General features: G+C 39.4%; 3 protein-coding genes across 3 annotated transcripts; all 3 read right to left on the reverse strand.

The window, feature by feature from the left end:
* Nucleotides 1–172: 172 nt before the first annotated feature.
* Nucleotides 173–3,202, reverse strand: LOC138927538 (ras-related protein Rab-9B-like). The gene is made up of 3 exons (XM_070282797.1): nt 2,703–3,202; nt 966–1,160; nt 173–908 (listed from the first exon to the last, which is right to left on the reverse strand). The coding sequence occupies exons 1-3, from the start codon at nt 2,892–2,894 to the stop codon at nt 534–536; spliced, it is 762 nt and encodes a 253-aa protein (XP_070138898.1). The 5' UTR covers nt 2,895–3,202; the 3' UTR covers nt 173–533.
* Nucleotides 3,203–3,291: 89 nt separating this feature from the next.
* On the reverse strand, nt 3,292–5,127 carry LOC138927537 (RNA-splicing ligase RtcB homolog). Its single transcript, XM_070282794.1, has 2 exons — nt 3,694–5,127; nt 3,292–3,629 (listed from the first exon to the last, which is right to left on the reverse strand). The coding sequence occupies exons 1-2, from the start codon at nt 4,984–4,986 to the stop codon at nt 3,402–3,404; spliced, it is 1,521 nt and encodes a 506-aa protein (XP_070138895.1). The 5' UTR covers nt 4,987–5,127; the 3' UTR covers nt 3,292–3,401.
* A 1,046-nt stretch (nt 5,128–6,173) lies between these two features.
* Nucleotides 6,174–6,789, reverse strand: LOC108126623 (C-type lectin 37Da-like). The gene is made up of 2 exons (XM_017243278.3): nt 6,702–6,789; nt 6,174–6,643 (listed from the first exon to the last, which is right to left on the reverse strand). Exons 1-2 carry the CDS (start codon nt 6,787–6,789, stop codon nt 6,174–6,176), a joined length of 558 nt encoding a protein of 185 aa, XP_017098767.3.
* Nucleotides 6,790–13,957: the final 7,168 nt, after the last annotated feature.

Consider the following 13,957-nt stretch of genomic DNA (forward strand, 5'->3'; position numbering starts at 1 on the left):
GAAAAGTTTAAGATTGATTATTGACCATCATTGGTAAATAATTGATTCTAGCAAAGCTTACAACTTTTTTTTAATTAAAATTCTTCAAAAATGAATCTCCAAAAATGAATAAATTTCTTAACAAGGTACTCTTAGTTTTAACTAATTTTCCCTTTATAGTAAAACTAATGTCTTTCATTAACATCTTTGCTATTTCATTTGATTATTTCATATCAAAAGCTAGCTTTTATTTCATATAACAAAATAATATTCTTATTTTTCGTTGCTTTGCAAACAAAAAGTGTCTTAAAGCTATGTTGTATATAATAACAAAAATTTCATTCAGGTCCAATTTTTTTTTTACAAAAATTGTTCCTCTAACATTAGAATATATATCTTCGGTATAGATTTAAAAGTTAACCACATCGATTGTTTAGATTTTGGTCTGGAACGCCTCTCGAGTTTGGAATGCATTGAAAAGGTCATCCTGGAGGCCAGGCCCCGGCAAGTGGTTAAATTAAGCGTAAATTCCCGGACAACTCCCGTCAGTCTGCTCATAGACGATAATTGGTCTTTGGCGCCTTTGCATTATTGCGTTTCTGTCCGAACATTTTCTTTCCCGGGCTGCGCATGGCGGCGTCATCCACATCCGCATTGGTGTCCGCGGTCTCGCCACCCCCCGTGCAACAGATGCGGCGCTGGGCAAGGCGAATGGGGCGGGTAAGGTCGATAGTGTCGCCCTGCTGTCGGAGCTCTGACTCCGCCACGCACTCCATATGCCGCCATTGGCGGAGGCCAAGGGTGAAGGCCTCTGTCACGTTGGTGGCGGCCTTGGACGAAGTCTCGATGTGGGAGGCAATCTTCTGCTCGGCGCACCACTGCTGGACCCCCTCGTAGTTGACCTGTCGCTTTGCCAGAGGAAGGTCGTTCTGCAGAGTTACATATATTATTTAATATTTGTATAAGAAATTATCTGTATACCTTACCTTATTTCCCACCACAATGAATGGAAACTTGTCAGCGTCCACGTCGGCATACATGAGAAACTCCTTTCGCCACAGATCCAATCCTCTCAAGCTGTCTCGGTCGTCGAGGGCATAGCAGAGAAGGCAGATATCTGATCCCCGGTAGAACGGTGTTCGCAGGGCTCTGAATCGTTCCTGGCCTGCCGTATCCCATATCTATTTTAAAGAAACATTCAATAAAACAAATGCAATTAAGTTTAATTGAATGGCTAATTCAATTAGCAATATATTTGAATTTGAATTTGCCGCTAAATCGAATCAAAACTTTTGTTAAAAGTGAGAAAAATGGTGGGCTACAAAAAAAAAGAGGGAAACCTGATTCATCTAGATCACGGCACACATTTTTGAGCTTAAAGTAAATATTTAGTCTAGAGGGTAGTCAGTGACTATAACTGATAACAATGTGTGGCCGATAAGCAAATAAATCAAACAGAAAAATGTTTAAAGTAAACTAGAGACCTAGAAAGAAATAGGGCTTTAAGAGCTATGATTATTTTTTAGGTATTTTGTTTAAAACCTAATAGAAATCAAAGCTTGCAGAGAGGATAACCTAGAACTACATTTATAATTTGATTTGTTTAAAATGTGGGTGCTTCCATGGCAACATGAAAAACTATACACCACAAGTTGGGGGTATTTTATTTACATATATATGAAAATATATTATATTTGTGTGTATATCCCCGACACGGGGAGATTCCCTATTTTGCAAGTTCTTCTCCCAACAAGCCAACCGTGAAAAGTGATTATGTCTTTTTGTCTCTCGACTGTGGCGAATGATGGTAATCTGCCGGTATGGGGGGACTTCAAATTATGCGAAATACTCTGAGAATTAGTCATCAAAAAAGCCGCATTCTTTACACTTTCTATAGGGAACATCGATTGCTTCAATTAGAATCATTATACCGATTTGCTGCCACCTTGGATGCACTCACTTTGCTTACTCATTCAAAACGCTCCTGCATATTCATTAGTTTTCCAAGCTTGGTCGACTGTGAAAAATATTTTGTTTTGATTTTCGAATAATCCGCCAAGACAGCCTGGCATCAGCAGGAATGATAAAGAATTAAGAATTCAGATGAGATTGAGACCAGAAACTGTGGCGGCGGATGAAACAAAGTTGAGGCTTTGTTTTCGAGTCCACAAAGTGTCATTATTTATAATTTTGTTTGTTGTAGTTTTTTGTTTTCGCAAAAGCTCAACTGTACGTTAATTGAGTAGAAATTTGCTGGAAGTACATACTATGTACTGTATATGTATGTGTGGGCATGGGGCAGATGGAAGAGATAGGATCATAAATATATAGGTACAGTGGAGTAGATAGTTTAAGGGATTATTCCAAGAATTGTTTTCAAAAGAGTTCCTAAAATATAAATTGTTTGGAGTCTAATAGTCATTAATTTCAAGTCTTAGGTAGATAGAAATTTAATAGTTTATTTATGCTATTTTGTAATGCTCCTATAACCACTGTACTACGAATTGTAGAAAAGTAAAAACAAAGCTCAATCGTTGTTCACATTTTAAGTGTTTCGACATCAAGAAATTGCCGGTGGATGTGATCTTATTGAAGGGGAAATAATTGGATACAGAGGGGGAGTTGTAGACACGGCACGTAAAGGAAACACGCTTGGCTAGTCTCCCATCTTGACCAACTCTTAAGTTTTCTATAGAAACATAAAATAAATAATTAATTATTACCTGTAAGGTGTAACGCTCTCCATCGACCTCTATATCCTTGTTCATAAACTCAACCCCGATGGTGTGGAAATTGTTTTCCTCGTAGCGATTGGAAACGAAACGATTGAGTAGGGCCGACTTTCCCACCCCGCCGTCACCCAGTATGACGACCTTCAGCAGTTTGGATCTCTGCGGTGGGCGCATATTTGTCATGATGTGTGTTTGTTAAATAAACAATATTCCAACAATTAAGCCCGGCAACAGTGTGTCGATTTCTTCAGCAGTTTCTCAACTGCGCAACTAGAAACTACTTTTCGATTATTGGCTTAATTTCACCCACGACTTTACAATTTAGTGTAATGCACTTTTGTTTAATTACATTATATACTATAGCTGGGCACTTTACAAAAGGAGCAATTAGTGGTTTTTGTATGAATAAATTTGAAATTAAAAAAAACTATGAGCGTAACCGAAATCCGCGCCGCCGTGCAGGTCCAATTGGATGAGCAGTCAGCTGACAACTAACAGGGGCAGCTCGTTGGATAACAAGTGGTAGTGGCGCCGAACAGAGCTGTTAGCTTGTCTTCTCTTTGCATTTCCCAAAGCTCTGTTAGCCGCTTGGCGGGTAAATTCAAAAATAACATGGATTACTATTATAAATGTATAAAATATTTTTATATCTTCCTTGATTCAATCGTATATAAATAAATTATAATAATCTCAGCCCTTGATGACCGCAATGGGTCGCATTTTTATGCACTTTTTGCTAATACCCGCCGCATGGCAGGTGTCCACTACATCGGTCACGTCCTTGTACGACTCGGGGGCCTCCTCCATGACTAACTTGGGCGAGGCCACGCGAATGGCAATACCGATCTGGTCCAGCTTATCGAGCACCTCTTTGTAGTCGATATTCCGGCGAGACTTGGCACGGGAGAGAGCACGACCCTATGGATAGAAAGATTATATTAGAAATATATCAACATTAGGGGGTTTTTTTCAAAGAACTCACCGCTCCATGGCAGGTGCTGCCAAAGGTTTCCTGCATACCCTGCTCTGTACCAGTGAGGACATAGCTGCAGGTGCCCATGGTTCCGCCCACTAGGACTGGCTGTCCCGTGAGCTGGTAGTCCACAGGGATGAGTGGGTGATGTGGGGGAAAGGCGCGAGTGGAGCCTTTACGGTGGACCAGCAACTTGCGCTCCTTTCCATCGACTATGTGGTTCTCCACCTTGGCAATGTTGTGTGAAACGTCGTAGATTACGTGCATGTCGAGATCATCCGGAGTGGTGTTGAACATTTTCGCAAAGGCCTGCCGCGTAAGGAAGGTCATGGAGCTGCGGTTGACCCAAGCAAAGTTGGCCGCTGCCGCCATGGCCTTGAGGTAGTCCTGACCCTCCACGGAGTTGATACGAGCGCAGGCCAGCTGTCGGTCATTCGTTTCAATCTTGTCCCGTTTCATGGCCTTCTCCATTTGCACCAGAGCATCGGTGGCCACCTGATGGCCGAAGCCACGGCTGCCCGAGTGAATCATCACCACCACCTGGCCTTTTTCCTCAATGCCCATCTTCGAGGCGCTCCACTTATCGTAGATCTCGTCCACCACCTGAATCTCCGCATAGTGATTACCCGCTCCCAACGTTCCCAGCTGGGGAAGTCCTCGTTTCTTGGCCCGCATGCTAACCTTGGCAGGATCGGCGTTCAGCATTCGTCCATACTCTTCGCAGTGTTCCTTGTCCTCGGCCCAGACGTAACCCTCGCGCAGGGACCAGTCCATGCCCATTTCAAGGGCTTCCTCCAGGTCACGAGCATTCATCGGGATGATTCCCTTCGAGCCCACACCCACGGGAATGTGATCGAACAGCGACTGGGCCAGCTGCTCCTTTACCGGCTGCACATCTCGCTCATAAAGGTTGGTTCGGAGCAGACGAACACCGCAGTTGATGTCGAAGCCCACGCCACCGGGACTCACTACGGACAGGGGGTCGTCCATGTCAAAGGCTGCCATGTTGCCGATGGCAAATCCGTATCCAGAATGGATGTCCGGGAGACCTATGGAGCGTCCCACTATGCCGGGCAAGGCGGCCACATTGGCTATTTGCTTGACGCCGGGCAGAAAGCCCCCGACAGCTCCCGGACGACATGAGTTCTTCAGCTCTTCCAGCATCAGCCGCTCCAGTCGGCTGTTCACGTAGAAACATCCTTCCACATTCATGTTCGGCTGGAAGCCCTTCTTGATGCGCCAGCAGTGGTCGCTGATCTTCTCCAGGTACTTCAGCTCATCGTTATAAGGACGCACCACCATCGCACAGCTTAGGGGAATTACTTTTTCTGATTAATCTAGTCAGCTGCTATTTATAAGTATTTATTTCGCGATGAAATATGTTTGTTGCATGCCGGCATGAAATTAGGGTTGTTGAAAATATAATTATATCGATATTTGTCGTATTTGAAACGGTTTGTGTCTTTGCTGCATACATTTCAAACGGTCATACTTTAATTTGAACAAATTTAAATTTAAAAAAAATTTCAAAAATATTTTTTCTTTGAATTTTGATGCAGAATGGTGGAGAATCGATCCAGAAATCGTTTAAGGTACTCTGCTTAAGAATCGGATGAGGATTAGGGAAGATATAGCCATCCCTGTGGGCCATATGGGGAAAACCACATTTTCAAGGGATCCCATCATGAAAAATGGACAAAAAATCTAAAAAATATTTTGTCTCAGGATTTTGATGCAGAATGGTGGAGAATCGATCCAGAAATCGTTTAAGGTACTCCGCTTGAGAATCGGATCAGGATTGGGGAAGATATAGCCATCCCTGTGGGCCATATGGGGAAAACCACATTTTCAAGGGATCCCATCATGAAAAATGGACAAAAAATCTAAAAAATATTTTATCTTAGGATTGTGATGCAGAATGGTGGAGAATCGATCCAGAAATCGTTTAAGGTACTCCGCTTGAGAATCAGATCAGGATTGGGCAAGATATAGCCATCCCTGTGGGCCATATAGGGAAAAACCCCAATTTCAAGGGATCCCTCAAGAAAAATTGACAAAAAATCTAAAAAATATCCAGAAATCGTTTAAGGTACTCTGCTTAAGAATCGGATGAGGATTAGGGAAGATATAGCCATCCCTGTGGGCCATATGGGGAAAACCACATTTTCAAGGGATCTCATTATGAAAAATGGACAAAAAATCTAAAAAATATTTTGTCTCAGGATTTTGATGCAGAATGGTGGAGAATCGATCCAGAAATCGTTTAAGGTACTCCGCTTGAGAATCGGATCAGGATTGGGGAAGATATAGCTATCACTGTGGTTCATATAGGGGAAAACTCCAATTTGTTTTTTAATATTTCGTCTCAGGAAGTTAGCCCGAAGTTAGCTTTCCTTTTTATTTTTTAAATATTTTTAATTAAAACAGAAAGCATGTTCAGAATAATAATATTAATAGATTTTTGAAACTATCAAAAATGGTAAAATTTCTTATTTCCAGACAACAAAAGTTATTGTTTCTGGCTTTTCAGCTTCGCAGATATATTTAAACAAGCTCTTGTCATGGCCACTGCAAGGACGATCGTTCAGCTGAATTTCCGTGGAACTCTCATATATATAGCCCAAATGTATACAATGTTCTTTTCCTCCAGCATTATCCGGTTGCTTGGGAGCCCATCGATTAATATTAATCGGCTGGGCATTCGTAAACCAATTGTGGGTTCCTGTTTTTCCCAAATCATTTCCCGATGTCCAGTGTTCGGATCTTACTCCTATGGACTTCAAATAGGCGGCAATGGCATCGAATTCCTCAGGAGTCTCGAAGGTCACCAGGTCGGCTTCCATTTTACGGCATTTTTCATAGGCCACATACCAGTTTACATGTTCCGCTCCAAAGAAATAGAAACCATCCCGAATCTTAACAAACGGGCTCAAGTCAATTGGAACTTGATTGGGATTTCCTAAAAATATTAATATATTTTAAAAATTTTTTAAATTTGTTTAAATAGTTTCATTTACCGGTTATTATTTCTGCTGCATATTTATGTCCCCAGCTTAGTTCAAAACTAAACAAAAAGAGCAGGAGTTTAACGAATATCTTCAACATTTCACTTTTTTTTCTGACTAACAGTCGAAGATGTGGAAACTTATTTATACCCATTTTTTATCAGAAATTCTTGATAATTTTGCAATGAATGTTTGTTCGCAAAAATTAGCGCCCAAAATTAAAAGATAAAAGGGTTTTTTAGATAGCAATTATCAAGGAATTCATGTTAAGTGAAAGGTTATGATTAGAGTTTAATTGAGATGTTTCTTAATCACGCAGATTTTGTTTTATTTCGATATAAAATATTTATACTTTACATACATTAATAAATACAAACTATTCTATTATTTCCACACAACGATTGATATTGTTTCTTGCTGAGGAGCCTCACAGATATATCTCTTGTAATATTCACATCGACCATCGCTCATAAAATATTGATCTTTGGATGACATATAGACACATCGTTCTTTGTTTTGGTAATTGTCGGGTTGTCCTTTAGCCCATCCTTTAATTTTTATGGGCTTGGCATTGGAGAACCAATTGTGGACCCCGCTCTTGCCCAGATCGTTGCCTGATGTCCAGTACATTACTGTGTTTCCTTTTAATACTTTTTTTTGCAAATGGGCCTGAATATCACAGTACTCCTCTGGGGTCTCAAATGTCACCAATTCGGATCCCAGTTTTCGGCAGATTTCATAGGCCATAAACCAGTTGGCTGTCTGAGTGCTAATGAAATAGTATCCATTACCGATCCTGACAAAAGGACTCGTGTTGATTGGAATATCGTTTGGGTTTCCTGCAAATACATTGTATAATTTTTTTATCAGGTATTAATTTTATTTTGATTATAACAAACCATTCTTAAATTCGGTTGCAAATTTGTCATATGTTGAGCCCAGTTTAAAACTGATTAGGGCTAAAAGGAATCGAAATAGTTTCCGCAGCATTTGGACTTGGTTTGTGAAGATTTCCCGAATTTGTGGCTGCTTTTATACCCAAAATAGAAAATCAATTAAACTGCCTATCCCTTTTAGGTAGAACTTAAGACTTATTTTGGTTAATTGCTTAAATTACTGTAGATAATTTTATTTTCTTTGTTTATAGATGGACCTAGCTTTGTGTCTGAATTCCCAAAAGATAATTTACTTACTAAGCATTGATCATCATTAACCACAGCTGCAACATTGACTAACATTTTTAGGTAATTAGAAAGCTACCCTATTTATTCTTTGTACTTACACCATTGTGCATGTTCAATTTTTATGAATGCCAAAAAAAAACGTTCTTTCTAATCTGATGGTTGATTTTGAATTACCATAATATCCTTGCGCAATCAGCAGGACCAAGACTTTCCAAGGCATCCGTGCAAGGTCTAGAAAAGTCCTGCCCTACCACATGTGGGGAATGCACAGGAATAGTCCACATTTGCAATTCAAAAAAGCGGTGACCACCCACACCAAATGCCAGAAATGAAAACTAATGATTTTCATTTAATACCCACAAGAAAATGCATATAAGAAAAGGCAAAACGAGACTTTGGAAATCTCTTTTAGTTGGGAATGGCAGTCAATTAAATGGAAGTGGAATTACCTTGTCTACAATGGATTTTAAATAAAGACTTGGTAAAGAATTGCCATTTTAGGAGAATTTAAAAGAGAAAAGACCTTTCACAATTTAAAAAATATCATCTTATACTTTAAAAGTGGTAAGTTATTAGCTTTTTAGTTATTTTAAGAAAATTTTTAATTCTACAACAAATAAATTACCTAACATATGTCTGTTAAAATAAACACTGTTAGCTAACATTTAAGTGTTGGTAAATATCGACAAGGCGCCAAGAATTTAAATTTAAGCTTAGTGCATTGGCGAGCAATAAATAATGGTTCGACCATTCTATAGACATGTGTAGGATCCCAGCTAAAGAAAACTACTCTCCAAAGACTCCTATAGAAGGCATTCCTTGCATTTGTGTGCATATGTGAGTGTACTCCCAGTGGAGTAATTTGAACGTAGGGGACACGTGACTCCATTTCGAGTATGTTTTTGGCATCTTTACGACTTTTTGTCTGTTGGTTGTCACATTTTTTCTTGGGTTTTGTAGTCTTTGCGTGCCGACATTGTGTCGTGTGGGTTGAGTTTTCCATTTAGCCATTTGCCGATTTTGTTGCCTTTTTTTCGGTTTCGTGCTAAAAAGAGAAATTTTTTGTTGTTTTTTGGCGAAATTAAATCTAATTTGATGTGCAAATGTGTTGTGTCGGCATTGGCGCTTTGTTATTAGCTGCATTCTGGCACGTTTGCAGCTCTACACAAACTCCTACTCGAATTGAAAACTGGAAAAGTACAGTGGTAATTGGCTTAGTACATAAAAATTAAAATTAGTCATGGCTATTTATACAATTAATAACCCCTTTTTGCTTTGCATATTTATAAGCTATAAACTTGGCTAAAACTTATGTTCTTGGCTTGTTCTTACTGTACTTTCTCCACTGAATTAGCAGTTAACGAGTAAAATGGCTTACTTGCTTTTTTTTTTTTTGGTTTAATCCTCTTTCTATCCCGCCCCCTTTGTGGTTTTTCTCTTTTTCCCCTACTGCGGTTAGCATTTTCGCAAAGGGGCCAGGAAAACGCCAACGTGTGATAAGCCAATGTGGCGAAATTGTTGTGGAAATGGCTAAAAAGAAGGGCCTGAAGTCTGAGAAGTGGTAGGAGGAGTCTGCTGCCGATTGGCAGTTGCAATTAAGCGTTTGGCTTTTAATGTCATTGCTTGGCAAGCGAATTCCACAATTAACTTATCGAAAATGAAACTGATACTGGATCTGAGCTGTCACGTCACCTTTTCAAGGATAGACTCTTATTTAAAATTCTTAGTTGAAATAAAAGTATTTTTTAAGATATTAAATAAAGCATTTAAAACAAATATTCGAAACTAAGAGCCGAGAAAAAGTCACCATTTAAAACTCATAGCACAAATTCCATAAAAATATCAAAAATAGTATGGAATTCCAAACACGCCTTTTAATCTCATCCAAAAATATGTTTGCATTGCTATAATTTCAGACCATAACTGGTTTCAGCCATCATGCGAACAAAAATCATGGCAACCACTAATCATTTCTGTGGTCAGTGCAATGTCAGCCACTGCCAGGTCCATTCATCACGTGGGTGGGTCAGTAAGCCTGTGAAACACACGTAAAACCACTTGGCAGCACCACATTTCCCAACGTGCCTTGTGTGCCTCACCTGCGACTGCCACTCGTATTCGGGAAGCTGCCACAATTGAAATCCAAAGCCGAAAACTGTCCCGCAAAAGCCTGTCAAATTATGAAAATGGAATATATAGTCGGGTGTGCCTGACACTTTAAATGAAATTTGAAAAGCAATCAACAATACCCCTGCGCCATTCCAGCAGCCCCTTTCTGCTCGTTGCCCTAATTGCTCAATCAAAAAACGTATGCAATTCCATGGGGTAAATCAAGCTGACGTTGGAAAATGCATTTTCCAAGCCAAAAGAAACTAAACTTTGTACATAAACTTTGTTACAAAGGGCGTGAAGGAGTATAAGGTGAGCGAGCAGGAGGGGTGATAAACGGAAGTGTTTGGCGGTTTTCCGAAGGGGCTGGGCAGAAAAGTGGGCGGAAAACTGGTTGGAAAACTGGGGGAAAACGAATGAAAGTGATTGCCACAAGCAACAGCCAAAGACAACAATGCCAAACTTTGGGCAGAACCAAGGAGTTTCGCCAAAGACTTGGATTCGGGGTATGGATGCTGTGTGGGATGCGGTGGGTGGTGCGGCACGGATGCTTCAAGTGGGTAGCGGAAACGGAAGCGCATTGAGCAAAGTTGCAGTTGTTTGGCTTTTGTTTCGCCATCTCTCCAGTGCCAGCACCAACGCCGCTGCCAGAGCAAAGCAATTTAAGTTAAACAAGCGCCCTCCCTTCCTTTACCTTTTTCTTTACTTTTTTTCCCCGTTCTTCGTCCTTTGTCCTTGCATTCCTAGACATCATCAGTGTCCTTTTTCGCGTGCTGTGCGCAATGTAAATGTCAAATATTTTTGAAAATCCTTCTTGGCGCTCGGATTTGTTGCAAACGCTTTTGGAAAACTCTTTTTCCTGATTGACTTAAAGTTTTATTTCTTTTCTAGAAGTTGGTAGTTTTTTGCAGCAGTATGTTCGTATTATTTGGAAGTTAACAAATGGCTACATTTTTTGTGGGATATGCATTTTTCTGTAAAGAAGATATTTCTGTAAGGATAATAGAAAATTACGCCTTTGATTCACAGAATTTTAAAAACTGGCAGTTATCGGCTTGAGTTTTTAGGTTTTCAGCGTAATTTAAAAATAGTATAAATTTATAATCTTAGAATACGTACGTTAGTTAACATAACCGTGTAGATTTTTACTTTTAATTATGCTTATCGTTTGATTATAGAAACTTCCCTATTGTTGAAGAAAGCCTTATGACAGCTTGAGTGTTTTCTAGGTACTTCTTAAGTTATTGAATATTCAATTTCAATTTATGGCAAGACAAAGCCTAGTCCTAGCTGGGCCGAAAGTTTTGTTCGATAATTGTGGGGTGGATTCCTTTTCGGCTTGGCTCTCCCTGGGCTTCTTCGACTTGCAGCTCTGGCTCGATAATTATTATGTAAATTGCTTAAAAATTCACCGCAGGTATACCCAAAGGATTCACTTTGCCTCGGCGTCTGAAACTACTCCCTTCCTGCCCCATCGTCTGGCAGCCGTTGCGCTGCATTAAGCTTGATTGCATTAAGTTTGCTTTCGTCTTGCCAGAGGTGAAGCGAATGGTGGAGGTTTCTGGGGTCAGGGGGGGCCTGTGGTGGCAGGTCCAAGTGGCAGAAGTGGGCTTGGGCTGCAGGGTGGGGGGACAAAAAAGGAAACCCACCTCCCCCTAGTTTCTTGCCGGCTCTTTCCCATTGCCCTTGCCCGATTTCATTGCGCTTTAATCTATGCACTTTGAATTTCTTAGCCTGCATTCCGTATTAGCCAAATTTTGGCATGCTTCGTTGCGTTTTTTGGGGGGACAGGGAGTTTCGGGGCTTAGAGGGAAATTTTGTATTGAACTATCGTAGCACTGTGGATTTATTTTAGACTTTTTTATGTTTTATAAATACTTTTACTATTTAAATCACTCTTTTTTTAAATATTTTTTAAATGAAAATATTTGTCATAAAACAAAAAAAAAAACACGAAACAGAAACCTTGTTTAAGGAACTTTTTCTTTATTTTATTATTTAATATTTAACATTAATTAGAACTTATCTGTAGATAATATCTAATTTTCATTATTATCCTTCGCATAGTTATCCACGGTAAATTACTTAGAACCTGTGAAAATTTACCTTGTTGCGCTTGACAGGATATTGATGACCTGCACCTTCGCTTCCTGCCAGCATGCCCCAAAAAGCCACCTCCTCTGTACCTTCATCATCATCAAACATGTCTGTCGCTGGCTGTAAAACCAATTTAATCTTTAGAGATTTTAACACATTCCTCTATACTCCTACATGCATATATAGGGTAGGAACTACTTCCGTTTCCTATTCCATCGTCTTCCTGTTGAGCTTGATGTGATTACCATGGGCTTGCTATTGTTTTGCTTTCTTGCAAATAATTAATTTGTGTGCATTACAGCCAGTCTGACAAGTCGGCTGGCAAATTGCCACAATTCATTGAATTTCAATGAATTTTTTATGGCTGAATGGGCAGCCAAGTTTGTCATTCTAAAGTTGTTGACTTGTGCTAAAGTTAAGTTTTGATTTTACAAAAACAATTCAACAAAAACAATATTTAGACAATCATATATGTATATATTTTCATTTACAAGGTTGTTTAAATTAAATAATTATTGTGTAATCAATTGATTACACAATTAGCAGATATAACAATAAGGAACAGTAAAATACAATTTTGTTGCATATTTTTGGGAGCCCTAAAACAAAGCACTGAAGGAAGCCCCTGTTATAGCAGAATAAAACCTCTATAACTTCTCTATAAATCGTCAATTTGGCTGAATTTTGTTTCCTAGGATTAAATTTGTCCATGGAGTAGTTTGACAACAAAAACAGGTTTAAAAATGGATACAAATCTAAAGAATAAAAATAGTTCTCTCTAGGTATGAGGTTATCAAATCTGGGATAGAAAAATAACATCTTTTGTAAAGTTTAAGTCTGTAATAGATTGAGCTACCATCAGATTGAAAACTTTTCTACTCGCTCAAACTTTAAATCCAAAAATAAAGAAAATTTCGAAATATAAACCATGCGATTCCAGTTCAATTACTTAAACGGATTGCCCAGATTCATTGTAAGTTAGAATTCCGCACATGCATGAGTATCTTAATCCGTTACAGTAACTCCAAAGGATTCTAGTCCTCAATCCGCATTTGGCCTCAAGTGCCGCAGCGCAGTTTATGCAAATGAGGTAATGCCGCCGCCGCTGTTGTGGTTCCTTGTCTGCGTATCTGACAGTACGACTATGTATCTGTATCTGCAGTTGGTAGGGTTGAGAGTGTGTCGGCAGGGTGTGTCCTTGTCTTTGGGTAAATTGCCGACGGTCATGCCCCCTTCGAGCCATTTCTGTCTGGGTTCTAGCCCACTGGGCAACTAATTATTTGTTAACATAACACGAGTGGCAATTTAAATGCAATTAGGTTCAGAATCGGCAATGGCAATGCTTCTCATCCTGTCGTGTCCTAGTCTTGGACTTTGCTCATTAGAGGCATTGGGTCCTTCGATTGAGTGGGTATTTCAATTGGCAATTTAAATCGTTTCAATTGCTAAGTCGGCAAGAAACTTAATGAGCATTTCTGGATTTATGAGGGCTTATGAGGGCAGTTTCCAGACAATGTGCTAGTCATTATTGCAAATGTCTTTAACATAAATTACGGAAACGGAAGGCCAAGCAATTGATTAAACTTTAAGATATTGTTTGTCTTTAAAGTAAAAAGTTCAAAACACAAAACTGACAATCGGAAAGCTTATTTTCATGTAAATTAATTCAATTTGTAATCAACAATGCGTGACTACCAATTGACAATTTAATTACAAAAGCCAGTCAGTGTCACAAAAAGCTAAAAATTATGCCAGCATGTCCTGCACAAAAACCCATCCCAAAAAAAAACAGCATCCTGCAGACATTTATTTTGCCTTTCATCCTTCACAGCTGCATCTCCATTTGAATCTGCATTTTTTTTTTTTTTTTGGGAGTGT

The sequence above is a fragment of the Drosophila bipectinata genome, unplaced genomic scaffold, assembly GCF_030179905.1.
Source record: "Drosophila bipectinata strain 14024-0381.07 unplaced genomic scaffold, DbipHiC1v2 scaffold_301, whole genome shotgun sequence".
Lineage (NCBI taxonomy): Eukaryota > Metazoa > Arthropoda > Insecta > Diptera > Drosophilidae > Drosophila > Drosophila bipectinata.